A 24,817-nucleotide genomic window follows, 5' to 3' on the forward strand; every position below is an offset into this window, starting at 1 on the left:
AAACTATTACAACAACCACAACAGAATGGAGGCAACGAATAGGGGAAAGACAAGGGAGAGATATCCAGAGATAAAGGGGTCAAGTCCCAGCTAAAACTTACACACCAGGGGATCTCCAAGAGTCATTTTTAACCTTTCCAACTTCCAGACTACCTGGAGTTTTCCATCAAAGGATGAAACATTAGTATAGCACATTTACAGTTTATGACTGGTTGCCTTTCACAGTTATTGCTGTGATTTCTTACCAATAACCAGTGGAATTGCAGGAATTTGCAGAACACACAAAAAATCACTGATCTAGAGCATCAACACAGAGCTCACTTAATCCCACCACAGCCTGCCTGGCCACAGGGCAAAGCTGAGAGTCCTTCTCCACCCCTGAGATCCACAGGGTCTTAATCAGAAGCTCAAAGAAAAGTCTGTCTATGGATGGTCCCCCAGATGTGAACAACAACACCATCAACATGATCATCTTTCCTTCCCTCCAGTTTCCCCACCAAGCACTAAACACTGGGAAAAGGAGTGCCATTAATGCCCATTAATGCTGGAGCAAAGCACCCCTAGTTTTATGGTTTCATATATGGGAAAACTCAAATAAGGCACAGAAAAACTAAATTAAACTAAGGGCTTCCACACTTTCACAGAGAAGTGAAAGAAATACCCCTGTTCCTAACTGGAACATGGATAAAAGAACATTTAGTGGAACAGCTGGTGATTTAACACTGGTAACCACCACTTCTTCTGTTGTTTTGGGTATCAAAACCAACAAGGAATTCTACTCACTGGTATTTGCATCAGGTTTATAGAGCTGTTTCCAGTGGGGGTGCAGCTCTCCCAGGCACTGAAAGCAGAGCAGTTGGGGAAGGGGGTGATTCTGCAGGACTTTACCACCTTTACAGCATATTTTTCCCTGGAATATCCATTTTAGACATCCAAGGGAAACAAAAACTTGGTGCAGACAAAAAAAATTCTTGGTGAGCAGAGTATTTTAGAGAGATAAGAAAACAAACAGTATAAACAGGAATCAAAGACACCGTTTCAGTGTTATAATATCTTAAAGATCCCTCAAATGTTCAGGAAAGCTGCAGAGGAAAGAGAGCACTGTGCCCATTAAAAAGAATAATAATAAAAGATAATTATAGCTGGCTCCAAATGTTAACAATGTAATAGTTACAGGATCTAAGTACTGTAAATGACTAATGCAGGCAGCAAATGTATTTGCAGCAGAGTGGAAAACAAAGCCCTTAAAAGCAGAGAGCTCTGGGAAAAAGAGGATAAACGGTTTTATAACATCAGCTCTCGAAGCACATGGCACTAAGAAAGGCTCTGTGTTATCTTCCTTTTGTGACTGGTGACAAGAACATCTCCTTGATTTACTAAGATGATGAAAAACCAATAATGCACAATTTGGGAGCTCCAGATACCTGTGTGATTACACCAACAGTGCTGTATCTTTACTGCTCCTGTAGGAATGAGACGTGATGGGTGATGCTTTTCTCTCTGCACAAGGAGTCACAACACACTTCAAGACATTCATCCATATGCAAAGCCAAGGAAAGATTGCTGATGAATTTAAGTGACTGCAAGCTGGAATAATGAACAAAACTGCTGATTATTTACCATGGGCCACTTTGTGTGCATATTTTTTGCCAGTAATTTTATAAAATACAACTTTATCCCTGCTCCCTAGCTGTGACTACAGCAGTGCTTTTAATAAACCAACAGCATTTCCTCCAAAATAATTAATAAAAGAGGAGCACAGAAATCCACCCATTCACCCATGACTTGTAAACAAACACTCATTTACTGTTTATTTTATTCCACTAAAAGAAGTTTCTGTAGACAGAACTGAGCAGGCACCAGTTACAGGTTCAAGATGCTTGTTAAAAAAGGGCTTTTCTGCCTCACATGATGTGGCCAAGACCAGAGTGCAGGAGGGTGAGTCCCACCCAGAACACTGAACCATTTCCTTCTCCAAATGTGCCCATCACTGATCTCCCTGCACAAACGGCAGCACAGGTCACTCCTTCCTGCCCCTGGGCAGGCACCTCCCACTGCCACGGGCTGATGGGCATGTCCTCAAGGCTCTGGGCACCTCTTTATCCAGCAGGGAAAGGCAGGAGAAGTCATGGACAGCAGTTGCCTTCTGAGCATCATTTCCTTCGTGGATGATCAGCTAAAACCTGCAGCTCTGCTACCTAAAACTTACAGGATATTTTCTGCTACAAAAGCCAGAAAGTGTGTGGAGTAATGGGTTTCATTCCATCTGCTCACGATGTTCTCTGTTGATGAATATATCTGATTTCATGTAAATGTGATTAAATAAATCAGACAGTGCTGGGCTGCACCAAATCTCAAGCGGTTCCAGTTCAAGATGTGAAATACTTGCCCCAATAAGCACAACTTGAGTTAAACCTTGTGCATTCTGGGGTTTTATTACCTTCTTAACCTCAAAAAACCTCTGGTGGCCTCCTTATTTTTTGTTATTGTGGGTGTAACATCAGAATTACAGATTTTGCATGAACTGCCACACTGATACAAAGGAATGTGAGGACTGAAGGGGAAGGGTTGGGAAATGAAAAGGAGAAATAAAGAAGGTGGGAAAACTCCTGCAAAGCATCTTGACTTCCTTGGCACAGAGGGATCAGGTAACATGGAAACCAGTGCTGTGGCCAATATTTGGAGACACCAGAAATCAAAAGAATGACTCTGAAATCCACGATGTTTTTAAACAATTGTCTACACACGATATTACAGGTCTAATCTTAAGTAGTCCAAGTGTGAGACTTTGATTACACCACTCTCTTTGAGAAGGGAACATCACCCAAGGAACACAGTGAGCCCACAGCACACGCTCCTTGCAAATTCAAAAGAGGCTTTTTGATAAGATGCCCCTTGAACAGCAGCCTGATGCAGAATGGAACTATCTGCCAGCAGCAATGCCACCTCCCCGCCATTCCCCACCAAACCCATTCCTGCAACCTGCAAAAGGATTCCTGAAGGTGACAAGGTTGTCACCTCCAGCACCAAAGTGGGTTCTGGATTCCAGGTCCCAGGGAATGAAATGCAAAGGATATGACTGTTATTCCTGACTGCCACTTAACTGCCCATGAAATTGATTTCAGATAGACCACCAAACCCTCCCTCTTCCTATGGAAGATCAGCACAGAATCCTAGAATGGCTTAGGTTGGAAGGGACATTAAAGACATCTCATTCCAACCCCCTGCCCTGGGCAGGGACATCATCCACCAGCCCAGGTTGCTCCAAGTCCTGTTCAACCAGGCCTTGGACACTTCAGTCACTTTGTCTTCATGTCAGGTGCACCTTCTGACACCAGGCAGGGATTTTATCCCTTTCTCAATAAGCTCCCAGTCTTTTACTGCTACAGCCCTTGGGTAGAGGGGTGAGGGATCCCCCAGCTACACATCCTGTGAGGGACCACAATTTTAGCCCTTGGACGGAGCTCTTCTCACCCAAGGAATGACTCTTGCCACTAAGGCAAGGCTGAGTTTGCACTTAACTAACACATTAAGGCTCATCCACAGCCCAAAGGAGTTTGTTTGCTTTATTGCAAGCAAATTTTGCAAATGAACTGGCAGACAATGCACCAGCTGAATGCTGGAACAGAGAGGCTGTTGGTATCTCCAGCAAGTTGGGGACAACACTGAACAACTCAGCTTGTAAGGAGAACATTATTTTCTCTGATATCATACACAGAAGCTGCTGTTTAATTAAAACTAAGCTGCTTAAGCCATTAAACTGGCAAATGGCTGTACCAAATGACTTGTCTTTGTGAGCATTCCAACAGCAGGAGTTGTTTGTTGTCACTCAGATGGCAAGTTGCAATGCTAATGCCCATCTCCCAACTGGCTCCACACATCTGAACCAGCACAGGACAGGGAAGTTATTAAAAGTGCTACTGCATATTACCAAGGAATGCTTTCTCACCATGATCTTCAAAGACACCCATATGGTGCATTATGCTGTAATTTAATTATTTCAACTTCTGCCCTAGAAATACAAGCCATTCCAGGCATTTTCTTGCATTTTAAAAAGTAGAATGTATGTCAATTCTGGCTTTGAGCCCCGAGTTTAAGCTAGTCCAGATACAGCCTCCTGACTCAGATCCTGCAGGTCTCAACATCAAAATCTGTAATTAAGAGGTGTGATCTACCACAGCAACTACTTTATTCTGATGCCATGCAATTAAAAATCAATCAATGTTTTATCTTGGGTCAGTAACAGAAAAGATCATTCTGGCCATGCAGACAAATTTCAAACTCACAGGAGGTGAAATCAGTGCAAGTGCCTGAGTGGAGACACTCCAGAGGACTCCTGTGTGCTTATCACCAGGATTTGGATCTAGACAGGGAGCACCAGGCAGAGCTGTCTCTGGAATCCAGGGCAGGACACTCTGCCTCTTGCTCCTCTCCCCTCCCTTCCCTGGGATGGAAAGGACTGTGGGGAGGAACTCAAAATGGTTAAACACACTGAATTTGTTGGTCTCTTGACTTCCTGTGAGTCAACTCTACCACGCTGCATATAAAAATCTGCTACAACTCATTAAATAAATATTTCCACTTTGGCTCAGGAAAAGCAGAAAACTCCCACATTAAAGCACCACACAGGTATAACAATGAGAAAAGGTAGAATGAATAAAACTGCCCATCCCAGTGCCCTGCAAGGGGGCAGTCAGTGGTAACACAGAGTTATTATTATGGCTGATGCCATATGCATCTTTTTTCCTTTGGTGTGGTCTGCAGGAAAGAAGAATATTTCCATTCATCACAGAATGACCTAATGGATGCTCAAATGAATGGTCAGCAAATGCATTTTATGTGCTTCTATTTGTGTACATTTATTTTTACAGCTACAATGCAAGCATCAGGACAGCACTTCCACTTTCCTGTCCAAGGGCTGAAAGACTATCCACATTAATGAGGTCCTGCCTTACCCCATGTGCCCTTTTTACATATGGCAAAACTGAGTCACCAGCCTGGGTTTAGGTAGGGTGTTTGACACAACAAAAATAAGACACAGAGCTAATTACCAGCACAGGGCTGAAAACAGGAGTGTCCTTTTCATGAGCCAGTCTCCAACTAAACTTCCTATCAAAATACAGTGGTTTTAGATAGAAATAAAGTTAATAGATACCTAGAAGTACTGAATGAAGTGACAGGATCTCTCTGCATTTAGTAACAAGCCTTGAAAACCTTAATCTTGTGAGTCAGTAATAACAGTGGAGGAAGCAAAGCCAATCTTGGGCCTATAATCAATAAGACAAGTTGCTTAAAAGACCTCATCTGAAACAAATGTGTAAATGTCTCTCTGAAGCTGAGATGCTGATTTAAGATTAAAAAGTGTAAGTGCACTTTGGTGGAATCAGTTAAGAACAACTTGCTTTTCTCATTCATGAAGGCAAATGGTTGAACATACCTGAGCACACTTGGCATGTCCTGTGTCTAATTCTTTCTGGCTCACACCAGCTCTACCACAATTTAAATCAAAGTTAAACCTACAAATGCTGCATTTTTCTCCTGAAAAATCCTGCTGAGATGCCCAGTCAGGCCAGTCCTGGCTGTACCATGCTCTGCTACCAAAAAAAACCAGGCAAGAAAATCCCAAGGACTACTCATACAGGCTGTGAAGGATTTTGAGAGCAATATTCCTCCAGAGAATGCATTAGGAGGGGTGTTGTTTAATAAGGAAAGGGCTGATTTAGGAAAGCTGATGATCAGCACAGCAGCACCAACTGCACTAAAGCAGAATTATTATAACCAAGACTGCAGAGGAGTAAAAAGTTCAGACACTAAAACGACTCAGGTGAACAGGCACATGAAATTCAACACTGACAAACACGTGCTAATGCCCTGAAGAGTAATAATTTGGGCTACTTATCTCCACTGCTGCCTCTACACTTCTCACTGGGTAAATAAGATGATGGGCTAATAAGAACATCCACATCTAGTTAAGATCATATTCCAAACAGAGCAAAATCCCCTCACACAGACTACCATGATTCACCACACAAACAGCTAAATGATATGATCTGGAAGAAGAGGAACCTATGGCAAGTTCATCTCCATGATGCATTACAGAGCTGATTTAATTTTTTCCCTCTCTGGCCACGCAGGCTGGGTCATTATCTGAGCCCAGACAGCAGCAAGACAGTGTCCTTTTATCCAGCACACAACTGACTGCAGCACAGGAAAAGTAAATAGCCTTAAAAATTCCCATTCCCGGCAAAAGAGGGAAAATACATCCCAGAGAATTTGCTGAGTCCAAATCCCAGTTATTTGGATAGTTTTTCAGCGAGGGACTCTCTGCAACCTTCCCTCCTGTGCCTGTATTAGTCTGCAGGGAAATGAAGTGCTGCTCTCTCAGTAACTGAGGGGTTAATTCCAACTGCTGCCGAATGCCCCAAGTCTGTGCTCTGTTCATCAGAGCATTAAATCTGAAAGCTCCAGAGAGTAGTGCAGCCGTGCTGCAAGGGCTATGTTATAAAGTTCTGCATTAAAAATTCATATCGTGGGCTTGCCACAGTACTCTGCTCTGGCTGAAAGGAGAGCTGGCGGGGAAATATTAGACACCCCACTGTCTTTCTGGCAATTGGAGACATTCCTCAACAAACAGCACCTCAGGAAGGGAATGAAAGGGCAAACAAACCGTGAAACAAATCAATGAGTTCAATTATCTCTCTCTCTCTCTCAGAAAGGAAACTTTTCATTTTTAAGGCTGTTTGGTGAAATCTTTTAATGACGGCCCCGAACGCGGCGCTGGGCACTCTCTGGCGGCACAACCGGCTGCTTGGCAGAGCTTTTTATTTGTTTTACACAAGACACAGATTCCCAAACACCGGGGGTGAGACACAGAGCAGGGACGGGGATCTCGCTGCACAACAAGAGCTCTGCTTACCCTTTACATTTCCGTCACCACGTGGGATAACAGGCTGCAGAAATTGTTCCCGCTTTCCCTGAAGCGTCTCCAGTAAAGAGTGAATTTGGATTTATTAAGATGGTTAGTTACTCCATGGGTAAGTTATGTGCTTCTCACTGCTGGTTAGGTCTGTGTGCATTTCACAGCGATTTATGGCGCCCCAACCCGTGGCTGACACAGCTCACAGTGATGGAAATGGGTGGTAGATTTTTATGAAAGCCACATGTGCCCCTCAGGTTATCTGTCTGATATAACCACTGTGTTCAGGCAGGTTAATAATCCCCATCCCATAAATGAGGAAATACATAGGAAATGAAACTTCAGTAAACACAATTTCTTGAGGAAACCATGCAAAGAAAGTTAACCTGTTCACAATCCTCCCCTGCACCTCTGCTGAGCACCAACTGTGACAGAAAGATTCCCTTTTCCCTGTGCTCAATATTGAATCAAAGGGAGGAAAAGCAAGAAAATGACAAAAGTTGCCATGGCACTTAATTTATATTTTTTTATATATAAATATATATGACTATAGATGGTTGGTGGTATAGTTGGAAAGCCAGCTGAGTTCAACCCAGCCATGCAGGCTACGAGTGGTTCAGCCACAGAGTTCCCCCAGGAAGGAGGGGTAGGAGGGCAGGTTATCATCCAGCAAGTGCAGTCCACAGGGAGCTCAGGAGATTTATGCCTGGTAGCCAGCACAAAGCAAATCAAGACCAGACTAGCCTAAAACCCCTCACTAATAAAAAACTGTACTGGGGAGAGGAAAAAAAAAATCACATTACTCAGCTGCAAGTTCATTAGTTTGAGGGAAAGAATGAAGACAGGCTGTATAGTTGGTGATCACAAGTAACCAAAGATCATCCATTAAAAGCCACTGAAAAACTGTTCCAAAAGATTAGTGATCCTAAGGCAGGGCTTCAGTCAAACTCAGTTTTTGCTCAAAATTTCTTACAAACAGGTATTTAGAATTTGCAAGCAAGACTCCATCACTGGTGTTTGAGCATCAAGCAGCTGTATCCAAGCAAACTAAGGGAAGCTGCAGTCCCTTCTTCTCTCCACTGCCTTGATTTCTCAGGTTTGACCCTTGCTGTAGCCCTGGCTGCCCTCCAGTATTGCAGCCCCTGATCACTCTTCTCCCCATGACTCAGTTTCTCAAGGTGTTGAAAAGCTGAGGCAAGGCCAGCACAGGCACAAACCACAGCCTGTGCCATGGTCTGCTCCTGCAGGAACACACCAGAGAAGTGCTAAGGGTTAATAATCTCAGGCTTACAGGATTTGTGTATTATGCATTTGTTTATTTAATGCTCTACATGAATGCTAATGAACTTATTAACAGGCCTGCATGTTGTCTATTGTTTTTCTTGGGTTTAGTGTCTGCACCATCCTGCCTTATCCCTTCTGCTGGCCAACACTCAGCTCTTCCAAATCCCTGAATCAGTGCCCAATCCTGATTCCTATGCTTGGCATTCTCAGCTTCCTAAACAAAGATAACATTTTTTAAAACTTCTTCTTGGAAACATTATTAAAAAAAAAATTTCATCGAGATAAAGCAATTCAATTTCATCACACCAGATATTTTCTGTGGCACAAAACTGCGATCCCACATGGCTTTGTTGTCTTTTAATTAGATCAGAGGAGATGTAAATGAGACAATATTTCTTAGGTCCCATTAAGTGCTATCTCCAGGAGGATCAGAAGGGGCTGAACCAGACAGGACACGCCTCTCTGACACCCACACCCTGACCTGCCCCACGCTGCAGCTGCTTCTCAGCAAAATCTTTGATTTACTAGAAATGTCAGCATTTTATGGCCATCACTGCCCAAACTGCTCAGAAGCTGCACACCAAAATCCCCCTTTTCCTTTAGCCAGGGCACAGGGGAAATGAAGGGGCCCAAGTGCTGGGGTGACTCCTGCACGTGCCAATGCAGACACTTCCTCCCCAGCTCTGCTTCTGCCATGGGCACCAAGAAGGGCTCAAAGGGAAGTCCAAGATTTATATGGGAATGGGCAGGAGAAATAAGTGAAATTTTAAAGCCCTTGTGAAGGCAACAGAGATACAAGCACAGGACTTCACTCTGTTGCCTTTACCCTGAGTAATGGGAACACCCCAAAGTTCCCAACATCCACAGTATTAATAACACAAATCAGAAATACTTATTTTTAAAGCAGCTGTGGAGAGGATAAAGCCCATTTCTCTAGTCAGAGAAATGACTTAGAGCTGGGGCAGCAGAGCAACTTTTTAAGGCAGGGATGGGGCAAGACACATTTAGGTGGAGGTTCAATGAGATGCTGAAAAACCTGGCTAAGGAGAAACAGCACAGGGATAATTCCATAAAGGCTGTGCCACGAGCAGCCACTGACAGGGATGGGTCTCACTTTCCTGCTCTTGGAAAGGCAGAAAAAAATCCCCAAAAGCACTGGGTGAGTGTGAAAGCTCTCTGTGTGAAACACCATCATACTTGGGGGAGCAGGTCACCAACTCTCCAAACAAAAGCCTGGATTTCCAAAAGGAAAAAAGACCCAAGGCAGCAGAAAGAGGTAGTTTTTCAGGATACAGTTTTAGTGCTTGGAATCTTACACAGTGTCCTGAAACTCTGTTCTCCTTCAGGACAGACTTCTCTTCCCATTAAATGAGGAAGCACAACACATTCTATGTGACTCATTACTTTTTTGCCTGCGTGGGAGTGGGAAAAGCAGCTGGAATCCATCTCTGGAGGGCAGGGAGAGCTCCAAACACAGCCCAGAGCAGGAAGGCCCCCATCAAACCCGTGGCCAGGTAGAGCCCAGCACTGCTGTACCTGTCAGTCTAACTCAACACCCCGCGGAGAGCTCTGCTGTGGGGCTGGGGATGGGTCACCCCCAGGGCAGGCCCTGATGGAAACCAGATGGACCATTTGTTCCTCATGATTCCAGGCTCCATCCCACACACCTCCCCAGCCCTGCAGGAGCTGCAGCAGCACAGCAGAACCACGTGCCCTCCTGCTCTCACTGACAGGACCTCGCCAGGAAGCGGTTCTGGACCAAAATAACTCTGTTGATTTGCTATTTTGCATTAAAAAAAAAAGAAATGAGACTGTTATAATATGAAGACATACATGAAAGAGCTGCGTGAAATCCAAGCTCAGCTGACTGGGAGATGGAAACCAAGGACCTCGTCCATGCTGGGGGGCAGATGTGACTCTGCAAGAGGGTGCTCCTTCCATCCAAGTCTCTTCTTCCTCACATGACCCTCCCAGGCACCTTAAAAAGTTCAGCTGTTACAGGTAGAAGGACCTGCTTTGGCAAGGTGGCTCAAAAAATGGGATTGGCCTTTTGCTGGACTTCCAGGGAAAGGCAATCCCTGCTGGCAGGAACAAGCTTGTGGTCATTCCACTGCTGCACCAGCCTGGAGAGGTTTGGCTTCACAAGAGCAGTGAGAACAGAGAGCACAGGGACACTTTGCCCCTTGTCACTGCATACAGACCCAGGCCCCAAGGATGCTCCAGCCTCTCCAGGCAGCTTCATTCCCAGGAAGGAACTGTGGCTGCACCTATGGCCAGGAGGACTCATAGCCTGGCTGGCACAGGAGCCAATTCCATGCCCGGGGGGATCCATGGGTTGGTCTCTTCTCCCAGGCACTCAGCAATAGGACAAGGGGGCACGATGGGCTCAAGCTCTGCCAGGGGAAATTGAAGTTGGAGAGCAGAAAAAAATTCTTTGCAGAGAGAGTGCTCAGGCATTGGAATGGGCTGCCCAGAGAGGGGGTGGATTCCCCATCCCTGGAGGTTTTTAAACTGAGCTTGGCCGTGGCACTGAGTGCCATGATCTGGTAAAGGGACTGGAGTTGGACCAAGGGTTGGACTTGATGATCTTGGGGGTCTTTTCCAACCCAATCACACAATCAATTCTATGATTCTATGACTTTATCCACAGCTGGGATGACTCAGCCTGGCTGGCACAGGAGCCAGTTCCATGCCCAGGGAGGACCCCTGGTTGCATCCACAGCGGGGATAACCCACAGCCTGGCTGACACAGGAGCCCCAGACCCTCTGATGCAATACTTTGCATTTATTTAAAGATTTCCATCTCAGGACCTCGTGTCAACCCAAGGTTAGAGATAACCGGGTGATGACGAGAATATGCTGGAACACCCTAAGGCTGTTTTTTTTCTACTTTGGGTTGTTAAATAACACCAGCTTTTAGGCTATACTAGAAAAAGGAACTGAACAGTCTCACTGGAGGTTAAAAAACAAACAAAACAAAAGCCCTGAAAGGACCTAAGGCACTTCAGTGCTGTCAGAAAGTTCCATTAACTAATTACAAGTCCAACAAAGGAGGCAACAGAGCCCAGCTAGAGCACAAACTCCTACCCACTCCAAAGGCTCCATTTAGATGGAGTTCTATGAAATGCACCCTTGGAAATTAAAATTAGAATAAATAATCTCTTTGTCAGCTTGTGGTTTCCCATTGGCATGTCTGCAGACTTGCAGACTCCAGCCAAGACCAGACCTGCTGGCTTTGGGCATCACACACACTCCTCATGCCTCAGTTTCCCTCCCCAAAAGGAAAGGTAATGCCAGTCCTTCAAGCAACCACTGGGGACTTCACAAAGCCCAGGGTTTTACAGGAACACTGAATTCTCTCCCCATACTACTTTGCAACTTCTCTGGTGTGATTCCAGCCTGGACCAGAAATGTGACAAAAAATGCTGGTTTGCACAAGGGTTTTCAGGCCCTATTTCACACCAGAGCTTTAGATCAAAACAAGAAGCACATCACCAAAGTCTTTTCATTCATCTTAATTTCTAGATATTAAGCAAAATATTAATGCTATACAGTGACTTTCAGCATGTTTAGTTTTGCATAAGGCACAGTTAAAACTCTGAACAAACATCCCAAATGGTAAAATGCAGACAGAGCTTCCTGTAAGATTCAAAAGACAATTTTTTCCCTTAAAAAAGTAGTTTTCTGTAACATCTTCCCTGTTTTCCAATCACCCCATAACCACCAGCCCTGGGGTTTCACTGGTGGTTCTATGACCAGGAAATTTAAGAAGAGCAGAAACTGTAAGAGACGTGGCCTATGAAGTTCTCCATCTCCTGTTTTTTAGGGAAATCACTTTAAATACAGCAATAACTCCAGAGCTGAGCATTAGAAGTTAATGACTCATCAAAAGAACAGGAAATAGGAAACTTTAAGACCTTAAAGGCACAGCAAATAGAAGCTATTTCATGTCATGTACAACACAACCACCCTAACTACAGTATTTCATGCTCAATGGGGGGAAGCAGCATTTGAGACCATCTATCACAGTAATTATGTGATGCTGGAGGGAGCACAACTTTATTTTTTATTCAGTTTGACCCTGAGCTCCATCAAAATGGAAAACTACAAACATTTGAGAAGTGATATATTGGTACCAGCCAGCACTTAACAGAGAAAAATTTGTTAAAAATAAAAAATTAAAGTAAATAATTCAGTTCTCACAATATATTGGGAATTATTCCCCTGAACTCCATGTTAACTGAGATTTGCCCCAATGTAACAGAAGATTTCATATAAATACTTGAAATCCAATTCCACCACATAACTTCAGGCAGAAATAACTCTTCAGAACTTCTCTAAAACTTCTGGTCCTTCAAGCCCAATCCTACACTCCTTCCCCACAGAAACCCCACACCTTTAGAGCTTTGGTCTGCACTGGTGCCTGAAGGACAGGTCTGTCTGATGATGTGGGAGAAGAACATCCTTCACCCCCAACAGCCCAAACCCACAGGCAGCCCCTTCTGCCCTCCTGGGTCATCCTTAGCTGTGCTGCCAAAAAAAATAATGATCAGTCTGATCTATGGAAGGAAAACAATTCTCTGCCTCATCCCCTGGAGGCAAAATGTTTTCCTACAACTTATTGAGAGCAGTTGTTTGCAGATGATGACTGCAGTAAATATGAAATAGGAATATTCCATTACATTCCTGTGTATAATCTGCTTTTAAAAGGACAGAAAGTCTGAGACTCTTTCAGAAAATCCTCAGGTAACAAAGCTGGTGGCAGAGCTGCTCTGACTAGAAACCTTAACCTAAACTTTCTCTGGTTTGTGTTGTTTATGAAGGTTTTTTATTGCAGAAGGGGGGGCAGTGCCCCAAATCCTCACAAGACTACTGAAAGTTGGCTGGTGAAAATGGAGCATTTCAGTGAAATTCGATATTTTCTTTCATCAAAGGCAGGGAGCCTCAACCCACATGTTAACAGTAATGTAACAAGCCTACTGTATGTGCTACAGCCCAAGATCCTTTTCCAATTAGAATTCATTTAGGTGGGGGGAGAGGAGGGGTGGGAGCAAAGAGGTGGCTCTGGAATTGATCTAAAACTGGAATTCAACCACTCTGGCTGGGAGCATTAACTGCTCAGCTGGGAATCCCAAACACTTGCTTGGGCTCTGCAGCAAACCAGAAGTGAAAGAGCAACGTTAGTGAAGAGAACAGTTTGTCCCTGGAAAACTAAGGAAATGTATACAGAATGTTTCTTTTTCTGCAGAGAAGAAAGGAAGAAAGAAAAAAAATGTCCATTGCACTATGAAAAAAACCAAACCCAACATTCTTTAATTTTCCTGAAACTCAAGTCTGAGTTTGCTTTTCAGTTCCAGCTCTGGTAGAATCTCCAGATCAAACTCATTAGTGCTGGTTGAATCCAGGTTTGCTGATAGAAACGTGTGGGACAGCAAACAAAATCAGTATCAGGCCTCGAGAGAGGATGTGCCTCTTTAATTGAAAAAGGCAGAGTAATCATTCATTTATTTAACCCAGAGATGATTATAATCTGAAAACCTTGAAATCCTCTTACACAACAACTGTTTTGGCAAGCCCCTCTGTGTTCCAACAAATATTAAACTGTGCTTGCCATTTGTCTAAGGAATCTTGTATTAATAAACATGAAGAAGAACACTTTTACCTCCCACACTCAATGACAGAAGAAAACAAAGACCAGCTGTATTCATCAATGGATCCTTGTTCTGCACATAAAGGCTAATTACATTTTACTTCAAGCCTACACATGGAAAACTTTGCTGCTGCCATCTTGTCAAATGCAGCTTCTGCTCTTGCAGCTGACAGACTGCAGTGACTGCACAGAATAAACCTCTCCTTGGCATTAACACCTTCAGTGCCCGGCACGGAGGGCACAGCCCCAGCTGCTCCCTGGCAAAGGCAATGGGATCTCTGGACATGGGGATGACAGGAGATAACTGGAGTGGAGATTTTCATCCCAGCCACTGATCTCACCACCCCAAGGTGCTGCTCAGCTGCACCTCCATCCCTCCCTCTGCAGGTGCTGCTTCCAAGGGGACAGTCAGACAAACACACTGACATCCCAGGCACTCAGCAACAGGACAAAGGGGCATGATGGGCTCAAGCTCTGCCAGGGGAAATTGAAGTTGGAGAGCAGAAAGAAATTCTTTGCAGAGAGAGTGCTCAGGGATTGGAATGGGCTGCCCAGAGAGGGGGTGGATTCCCCATCCCTGGAGGTTTTTCAGCTGAGCTTGGCCGTGGCACTGAGTGCCATGATCTGGTAAAGGGACTGGAGTTGGACCAAGGGTTGGACTTGATGATCTCGGAGGTCTTTTCCAATCCAATCCATTCTGTGATTCAATGGATGTGGCACTGAGAATCCACCACATCTTGATCCAACCCTATTTCATGCCATGGGCTGGTGATCACAGTGGGGTTGGATCAAGGGTTGGAGTTGATGATCTCAGAGGTCTTTTCCAACCCAATCCATTCTATGAGTCCCAACTTCAGGATCACAACCAGGACAAAATCCAGACTCCTTCATGTTGATAAAGGAGGCTCCTCACTGTGTATTCCTTTTCCTTTTTGGTTTTTTTTTTGGTGTGAAAGATTTTCAAAGCCTCAAATAATTGAAAGACAGCTTCGGTCTGAGACTGAAAATCTTAAAAGCACTGTTAGCTTTAAAAAATTGACAATTATCTGGGTTTTTTTCCTGAAGGCACTCCAATTCATCTGCATCAAATAAGCGCCTGTAAAACTAACAATTCTGGCCTAAGATAAAAATCACATGTTTTTAAAACATAAAATTAAAATTGGCAATACAAGTAGCTTTTCAGACTTAGATCAAAAGAGGGTTTCTTTTTAGAAAACAATCAAACTGTCTCTCACCCCTTTTTATTGGTGTTTTTTCAGCATTTCTCCCAGCTTTTACAATTAAAATAGATGACTCAATTTCACTGTCTACATTCAGTTCCTTTTTCATGTTTCTCTAGATTTCCATATTGCAAAATTTGGGCTCCAAACGCTACAGACCATTGTTGTTATGCAAGAACTATTCCTGCCATAAATATCCAAAACAATGATAAAATATTTCTGCTGTTATTGGGTCCTACAAGTTTGTTTTCACAGTACATTAGTCTGGGAGATAAAGTAGAAGCTTAATGTCTGCTCAGGATTCAGCTCCATGACCACTTTATTCCAAACCCAGTTTTCATGATCATTCTGCCACAAAACACAACAAACTTCTTGTTACTGCAGATGCTGCTAATTTTGATGTAATTCTGTATACATTAGGTAAGAATCATAGTCAAGAACATATGAAAATTGTGAATCTCCCTGAAAGAATGAGATTAAAAATGCAAACAAATATTTTAAAGAACGGATTTCACTCAGTTTAAGATAAATTACAGCACTCAGGGAAATAGTACTAAAAAATAAAACAAACAAACACGTCCAGAAGGGTGAAGGGTTATTGGGTTCAGTGCCTACAACCCCTGAGCTCTGGCTGATCCCCCACAAGCGACTGCAAGACAAAATAAGAGCAACATCATCATGTGCAGGAAAAAATAAAGGCAACTGCAGGAATTGAAGGTTCATCAGACCCATCTGTGCCTCTAGAGAGGGATGAAGCAACGAGGGAACAAAACTACTTTTGATCACCTCGTATGGAATTCATCCTACACGGAACTCAGAGCAAACTGGACTTCCAGAGCAACCCCAAAATTTCCCTGAAAGATGGTCCTGGCTGACGTAAAGGGTGTTTCAACTCCAAGTGCTGACTGGTAACTACCATGGGCTGACTTTGGTGAACTCCAAGTTCCCCATTTCCTCAATGGGGAATCAGAACAACACTCACAGAACTATGGGCTAAGAAATTTAGACTTGGTGCCAGTTTGACTGGTTTCAAACCTCTGGATTGTCCAGACTGGCACAAGGCACACCAGAAAACCCTTCACAGATAAACCCAAGCTCAGGTCATTCCTCCCATCCAACCAACACAGGCTGTGGCTCCTTGTGCCCCAACACAGCTCCCAGCAGCCTTCCCTTCCCAATTCTCCTGTGCCAAGGAGGGTGGCAAGGGCAGAACAGGAGCTTATCCCATCCCCTGCCTTCTGGGAATGGAGGTGAGGCTGTGGCTCTGCAGGGCACGGGCAGTGGGCACAGGGAGGTGACGTGTCCCCCTCAACCCTTCCCTTCCAGTGTCCCAGACAACTGAAATGGCTTCTTTGTTCCCATCCCATTCCAGACACAGAAATGACTCTTTGGGCTTAATCCTGCTGATCATGAGAATTCCTTCTCATTATTAACTTTCCTTAAATATGAAGAGTTCAAAGGAAACCAGCAGCAGTCTGTCTCTTTTGTTGTTCCCTGTCCTGATTGTTAATAAAACCAGAGCATAATTGAAAACAGTAGCCATTAGGAAGACAAGAATATATATTTTTGAGACTACCTTCATGTCCTACTTGAAAACAAGAAAAATCTGCCAAAAATGCTACTCCCTGTAATTTGGGGTGAACCTGACAGAGCAATGACTGCTGCCCCAGGAGCAGAAAGAACCAGGGGGCCTAAGAGTGAAACAGAAATCCTTTACTAATGAAATTTAATTCTCACCAAGACTGGAAGATCACAGGAAATAATTCTGAAACCTATTTCTAAATAAAATGGAAGGGATCCATAGTGTAAAAGATATACAGATGAAGAAGCACGTGAGAATGAAACCAGGAATGCAGCAGGGTGTGCCAGGAAAAGGCTTGTTGGGTGGAAGAAAAGATGAAAACTAATAATCTCTCCATAGGAGGCCAAATTATGACCATGTTTTCCAACAAATTTGGATGCCTGAGCCTCCCCCATCTCGTCTGTCTCCAACAGACAGATGCAAAACAAAAAAAGCAGTGATACCCTGAAGGGAGACACAGAAAGAAAACAGGGAAATCTTACTTTGCAGTAGTTTCTTCATCATATTTTGTTTTCAGATCAAATAGTTCTGTCCTGGTTTTTTCCAAGGCTAAAAGGCATAAACATGAAGCATTACAGTACTGAAACAGCAGTAGTCAGCCATAAATAAAGCTGTACATCTCCTGATGAAAAATTCTTTGCTTTATCTTTCTACCTAGGCTTATGACATAGAAAAAACATAGGGGTTTTGATTTTTTTTTGTATTTCTTACAGTACTTCTATCCACATTGCACAAATTCCCAGTTTCTGCTTAACAAAGTTAGACATTACTAATTTCTTAGCTGGCTAAACTGCTTATTCATTTGAAATATTTATTGCAGTAATTCAGGGAATGAAGTTTGTTGTGTTCTCAAAGGAAACAAAGCCAAATGTGGCCCGACCTGGAACCTCTAAGTATAGAGGGATGACAATTAAGGGCAAATCACAGCAACAGGCAAGACACAATGGCAGAAATTGGGTTCACGCTGATCACTGCACAGTTAGCTCAGCTCAGGAGTGTGCCAAGACAGAGCAGAGCACACATGGATGTTCCAGTTCCATGGGCTGCTGTGATTTCAGGGATACCCCAATGCTGGAGGTGCCTCATGGCCTTGTCCCCTGCATCTACCAATGCCTGGCAGCAACACGAGCAGGTGTGAGCCCAAAAGAAGCTCTGCCTCCCAAAGCACCCTCAGGCTCTGCTGGATCTCCCTGCACTGCTCAGAGCTGGTTCACACCCAGTCCTGACACACCCAAAGACCCCCCTCCTCTCACCTCCCACCCGGAATAGGCCAGAAAAGCGATGCCAAACCTGTTTGCAAAGCTTGAACTTTGTGCTCGGCTTCTTCGAGCTTCGAGGCTGTCGACATCTGTGTCTCCTGCAATTTTCTGTGAGGGAAGAGCAGAGGTGAGAACAGAGCTCGTCAAACAACTTAGTTGTGCTTTGCAAATTTGGAAGATAAGAGCGAATAAACGTCTCAACTGCAACCAGACAACTGCCAACACCACCCAGGCTACAAGGTGCTTCAGTGGGACCCATAAATCATGTCAGGTTGTGACTTTGTACTTTGTGGTCCAATGTGGCATTCAACTTACAGTATCTAGAATGGAGAAAGTCCTGTCAGAAGTGGACTTGGGAAGAAAATGAAGAAACTTAAGTCTAATGGCTTAAAAACTGAGGTTTTTAATGTTGTTTAAATGTACAAGATGGAGTCTTTTGTTCTTTTTGCTAAATCACCCTTCTTCTTCCCCAAATCCCCTGAGTTACCCTTACCTCCCACTTTGGAATGTCTGCAGTGTCCTTGATGAAGGCTCAGAAAGTTTTCTCATAGGCCTGTACCTAACCCTTTCTATTGGTGCTTAACCCTTGCATTCTATTGGTGAAAAGTCCCTCAGGATTCCTACTGGTCATCTCCTGATCCTCCTTGAACCTATAAATACCCCTTTCTATTATCAATAAAGGGCTCTGGGCTCTCTTTCTCATCCCTCACCTGTGGTCCCTGTGTTGTCCTTGCTGGCTCTCTGGGGGCTACGTGGTTGGGGGCAGCAGGGAGAGCACACCCCTCTAGGTAATGGGCTAAGCCCTGGACCTACAGACCTCCCACTCAACCATTCCAGTCCCACTTATTCCAATTGTAACAGCACAGCCACCTCATCCCATAAGCTGTGAACATTATACAAGAGTTGATTGCTGTACAAATGACAACTTTAGGGGAAGGTTTTCTGGAGCATAATTTGTTTTGGAAATGTCACACACATTGAGAAAATTGTCACCAAGCACCCTCTGTTGTACAAAGTTAGTACAAGAAGAATGATACATTTCCATTTTAGTGTCATATTGAAGGAATTTGTTGCCATAATTGATAGAGTGAATAGATGCAGCAGCTGTTTGGTCAGAGCTGTAATGGGTGCCAAATGCAGCAACATTATTAGCTACTCTTTAAGAAAACAAATCTCACAGTGATATTTTCTATATAACATGAGCAAACCTTTAATATGCTCACATTTCTTATGTCCACAGGCAACATTTTCTTGCTTGTGTCAGTTAAGCCCATTTTAACATCATCTGGCCACTGAGGCACTGCACTGCTTGCTAAAGGCCAGGCTACAGGAGTTATAAAACTCATCTTTGAAAGGAGCTGCTCCAGCATCTCCCAGGAGCTGTGCTTTTTACAACACTGCTTTTAGGATATTCTGCAGATTTCAGAATGGTGAAATGGCTTATGAAACTACCAGCATCCTGCCTGCACTCCACAGGGTGCATAAATTTATTCTCTAACACTGCTGACCAGGTTAATAACTATTTATAGCAAGAACCATGTGTCAGGTTCCTTCAGAGTGAACTATATACCCCCTTATACACTTCTATTTGCATTCTACGACCTGCCATTTTATTTTATTTGTAAGTATATCCAAACTGCAGTTTTTAAAGCCACTGCTTACAAACTACTTTAACCAAAAAGCAACCACAGGTATTGGTGACTTAAAAAAAGCTCTGCATTCACGCTGGTAGATTCCTCCCACTCAGACCTGAATTTAAACAACCAACCCTCCAACTAAAAAGCTCACGTAAACTGAAGGTTTTCCACGCTGTGTTGAACATATCAGAGCTTCAGTGTTATTGCTCCATGGGGGAAATAAATTCTCAAGGCAGGGAATGCAACCTGAAAGAACTCCCTCTTTAGACCCTTGGTCTTGTCCTGCCTGATTTGTTTGCCCACCAACCTGAACATTCAAACACTCTCTGCTCGTTTGCAAAAGGTTAGAAATGCATCCAAAGTGCTTCAAGATGAGTAATTATTAAAACCCTTCTTAATTTTGGCACGTAGGAACACGCCAACCTTTCCAAGATAACTCAGGAGCACATCCCCTCTCTCAGAGAGGGTGATGCATCTTTCCCCCAGGCTGTGGGTGCTTCATCTCCAGCAGCTCAGGGTTGTACAGGCTGTCCCGCAGCCCTGTGACACAGCAGGCTGGATTACACTGCTGGCTAATGGAGACAGATCGGTGTCACGGAGGACAATACAGCCAGTGAGGAATAAAAGCAGGTTTGCACCCTTCTGAACATGACACCCCCCACCACACCACGGCCAAGAGACAATCTGTCCTTGTTTTACTTCCACACTCTCACGATTGTTTCGCTGTGCAAAGTTGAGTATCAAATGATTCCGTGTCAAACACATAAATCGCCAGAATCGCTCAATATCTGAGCTGTCTCCGTGCACAGCAGAGTCAGTCCTGGCTGGGGAGATTAAACAGAAAAATACATCTCTCCTCCTCCACAACACCCACAGCCACACACAATCACTCACCTCTCCTTCTCTGCAAAATCATTTTGTAACTTCTGTTCCTTTTCAAGGGCTATGTTCTCTGCTTGGTTCTTCAGGGTCTGTTCATATTCTCGGATTTTCTCTTTAAGTGCTTTTATTGTAACCTCTACAGGAAAACAATAGGGGAAGAATGAGTTTACACAGCTCCACGTGGTTCCACAACACAAGGCTTGCTTTACCCTGTAGGCTCAGTGTGTTTTAAACTTTAGCTCTTCAACTCTGACACAAAATCAATGGATATGAGTCCCTTCGGAGACCTTTTACTCCCTAAATGTTAAATTGAACTTTAAGTGTTTAGGTTGAGAAGGATCAATGGAGTTTGCTGGAAAGCAGGGTGAAGAAGATTCCTCTAACATGACTTTTTTAAAAAAAAGGAGGAGAAAAAAATCAATTGTAAAATATAATATCACCTTATTGACTCGTCTAAAATTAGCTCAGTGCTGAGTGAAGATTAATAAAGTCCCGGTGTAGGTTTAAATATGGATTTACACACAGGACACCTAATTCACCCAGCTGTGCTCATGCACAGAGAGGCAGCTCCACTGTGGTTCATGCCCAGATGCAATCCCACACTAATTGAACACATAGCTGGGATCCAGCTCCGTTCTGCTGCACAACTGAGGAGCAATAAATGCTGCACCAAGAGATCAGCCCCAACAGCCACTCTGCAGCTCTGCAGATCCCAGTTGCTCTCACTGCCTCGTCATCCACACTGGGGTTTTCACACAGGAATTAACTGTTTTAACTTTCTGAGTGCACTTGTAGCCTTCCAGGGAATTTGCAGAACCCTTTCTCTTGGATAAAGGAGCTGCCTTGCATTTCCCATGCCTGGCAATGGAGGAGAGAAGATGCAGAAACTGCAGAGCTGCAGTTCAACATCTCGTTATGTGCCTTGATCGCTCCTACATGAAATCCTTCAATCCCACCCACAGGAAAGGACTGAATCCTTATAGGGCTCAGAGGAGGAAAAGCAGGACATTCACCAGAGTGTGCTTTGTAACAGTAATGGAATTTGGAAAAAGCCTTGGACTGCCAGAAGACTCCCAGCAGCAATACAGCTTCATGTGCTCACACAGGGATGCAGAGGTGGGGTTAAAGACCTCAGCTTATTAAGAGATGCCATTAACAATGATTAAAGAAAAAATTAAATATTTTGGACATTAAATGTTTTATATTCTGCAGAAACATCATAGGAAGACAAACTCTGATACGATAAATACAGCCTATGGGCTTGGGGGGAAAAAACCTCAGTAACATCACACAAACCCACAGAGTCCTTCCAAAATCCAGACGTTCAGAGATGAGCAGAGAGCTGTGAAGCAGACAGAGGTAGCTGGGGACATGATCTGCTGTCTGGGCATTACCAAAGTCAGCTCTGGCCACTGTTACCACAAAAAAGGGTGGGGGAAGAGCAGTGAAAATGCCAGCAAGCCAGCTGCCTCTGAGAGAAGGAGTGGGATTCTGCTGGCTGTGCAGAATCAGCTGAGCCTCATTACTGAGCCACAGGCCATGAAAAGGACACGTCACTTTTTTTTTTTCCTCTTTTTTTTTTTTTCTTTTGAGCAAAGGGAAATTCTTCTCTGGGATCCGGGAAGTAATATAAATTCTGATCTTTTCCTGAATAAGCAAAGGATGCTCCTTCCCACAGACAACAGGATGCTCATTCCTACACTCAGCACTGGGGACACCTTTGCCCCAGGTGTTTTCAGACATAAATCTGCCAATATATTCAGGTATATTGAGAAGCAGAGAGCAAAATAATCTCATAGAAATGTATATAATTACATTTTGGCCAAGTTGGAATGTCTAATTTTAAAAGGAAAAAAAATGAATGCAAGAAGTGCATAAATATGGGGAAAATCATGACTTTTGGAATAAGATCTGATTTTACATTTTACACCTAACAACAGATGTGTTGGACAAATACAGTTTAATCCCCTACACTGCTTGAATCACTTGGTGCCTTCCTCACTGCTCAGGTCAGCAAAGCTTGGCAGCCACTGCCATTTATACCAGTTTTGGAGGAACTTCTTCCAGGCACCTGCAGCTCACACAGCCCTCCAAACCCAGAGATTAACTGATCAAAGCACCCTTAGCTAACAACAGGCTTTTCCCTGGATAGCTTATTAATCCCTGCTTGAAACAGAGAGTAAAACTATTGCACTGGAGTGAAACACAAAGCACAGGCTACAGTGGGAAAAGGAAAGGAGGTGAGAGCACACCAGGGAAAATGAAAAATGCCACTTTGTGAGTGGTTGCAGCAAAAATCCCTGGAAGTCAAGAGCTTTTCCACCTTCTGGGATGAACCCTCGTGTTGTGATTGGATGTACAGGATGCAGAGCCTCAGGAAAACTCTGCACAGTGAACTGCAATTATTGTACATTTACAGCAAAAATACTGTCAGGTTTAGAGCATTAGAGCTCCCACATGACATCTGTTCCAGCCCAGCCCAAATCCTGGCATGCTGATACCTGTCCCCTCCAGAGGTCACACCCTCTACCTTAAAACAAAATGTATTTCAAAATATGTAACTGCATTTATGTTCCTTCTCCTGAAAATGAGATGGTACAAAATCGACTGAGTTGCTTTTGCAGCTTTCAAATGTTACTTGGGTGCAACAGTTCCAGAATATAAAGAAAAAAATCTCCATTTTCCCAAATGCCAAGACAATTTACCTTTCCACCACCCAGAATTGGGCATTAAACAGGGAAATGAAATGCCCCATGGATGGGCAATTAGGTGCAGAACTGAGCAAATTTTCTTTCCTGGGGCAGGAAATTTTATTCTGAATCACAAGAAAAATCCAGCAGTCTTAAAGCCAACAGGGTTTAAATCTCATTGAGAATTTCATGTATTTTCATGTATTCTGGTCTCATTAAAACTTAAATAATTAAACAGTAATAGCTTGTATTTACATTGCTCTATGGATGGTCTCTAGAGTAAATATACAGTGAGTATGCTGAATGTACTCCAGTAATACATTTAGATAAGGGGAAAGAGAGCACAGAAAAACTTCCATTTTGTACAGATCTGTATGTGTGTATAAAATACTCATTTTTTTTGTGTCTATTCTACAAGCACCCACACAGCTTGATGTCACTGCCTCCCATGGAATGTCACATATAACGTCAGTCAGGTGCAATTTTCAGGGCTCAAGGCTTCAACCCAACATGCAGAATAACAACTCCATCCACTGCCTTGGTGCTACAGTAAATGCAACTTCTAAAGAAATGCAAAGAGTCTTATTCAAAGTCTTATCTATACACATAAATACAGAAGGGGCTGTAATAGACCATTGTACTTTCTCTACTCAATTTCAGTGCTACTGTCAACTCTACCTGTAAGAAATAAACCTCAATTTACTCCCTGCCTTCAAATTTCAGTGTGCATTAAAAGCTGATAAAAGAGTATATTTGCCACCTACCCTGATTCTTCACCTCAGCGAATTCTTTATTGTATTCCTCTAGAGTTTCCCTAAGTTTCTGGTTTTCTGTTTCAATATCGTGCATACGTTGAACCTTCAGCTGGAGCTGCTGTCCCAAATCCAAGGCTGGCACTGGGTCTGAAAAAGAACAGTGAAATTAAATGTAAGGAAACAGGAACCCTTCTGTGACTCAAGCAGTTCAGAGCACAAGTGTCTTTTTCTATCTATTAATACACATTTCAGTGCCAGTAAGGCCCTGCTTAGAGTTCTTAGTCCTGTACATTCCTCACCTCATTCCTGCAAACTTCAAAACCCAGAAATATTTCACTGTATCTGTGATACCCCTTAAATATGGAGACAGGCTGAGAGAGGTGTGGCTGTTCAGCCAGGGGAAGAGCAGGCTCTGGGGAGACCTCAGAGACCCTTCCAGAGAGGTTTCCAAGAGAGCTGGAGAGGGAATTTGGACAAGAGCAAGTAGTGGCAGGAAAGGGAGAATGGCTTCCCACTGCCAGAGGGCAGGGTTGGATGGGATATTGGGAAGAAATTCTTCCCTGTGAGGGTGGTGAGGCCCCTGGCACAGGTTGGGCAGAGAAGCTGTGGTTGCCCCATCCCTGGAAGTGTCCAAGGCCAGGTTGGATGGAGCTCTGAGCAACCTGGGCTGGTGGAAGGTGTCCCTGCCCATGGCAGGGATGTAGAACTAATGGTCTTTAAAATCCCTTTTAACCCAAACCATTCTAGGATTTCATGGAACTGGGACATTTCTGCTTCATCCTGGTCTTAATCCACAGGGAAGTTCCTGGGTGGACCCAGTCATGATACAAAGGCACATAAGAATCTTCAGTTTTTTCTTCTTTTTGTTCTCAAAATGAGAATTTTGGGGTAAAAAGCGATTAAACTGCACAGCTCACTGACAGCTACTGCCCCTCAAATAGC

The 24,817-nt window shown here is 43.7% G+C and overlaps 1 protein-coding gene across 10 annotated transcripts in view; it reads right to left on the reverse strand.

The window, feature by feature from the left end:
* Positions 1-24,817, reverse strand: part of CUX1 (cut like homeobox 1) — a 281,953-nt gene that overhangs the window by 112,545 nt on the left and 144,591 nt on the right. For all 10 annotated transcript variants that reach the window (XM_071574850.1, XM_071574851.1, XM_071574846.1 and 7 more), the window contains exons 5-8: positions 23,885-24,022; positions 20,443-20,566; positions 17,943-18,019; positions 17,135-17,201 (exon numbers count right to left, since the gene is read on the reverse strand). In XM_071574850.1, coding sequence (XP_071430951.1) covers positions 17,135-17,201; positions 17,943-18,019; positions 20,443-20,566; positions 23,885-24,022 — 406 coding nt within the window. The remainder of the gene's footprint in view (positions 1-17,134; positions 17,202-17,942; positions 18,020-20,442; positions 20,567-23,884; positions 24,023-24,817) is intronic.

This window comes from Pithys albifrons, chromosome 21 (genome assembly GCF_047495875.1).
Source record: "Pithys albifrons albifrons isolate INPA30051 chromosome 21, PitAlb_v1, whole genome shotgun sequence".
Taxonomy (NCBI): Eukaryota; Metazoa; Chordata; class Aves; order Passeriformes; family Thamnophilidae; genus Pithys; species Pithys albifrons.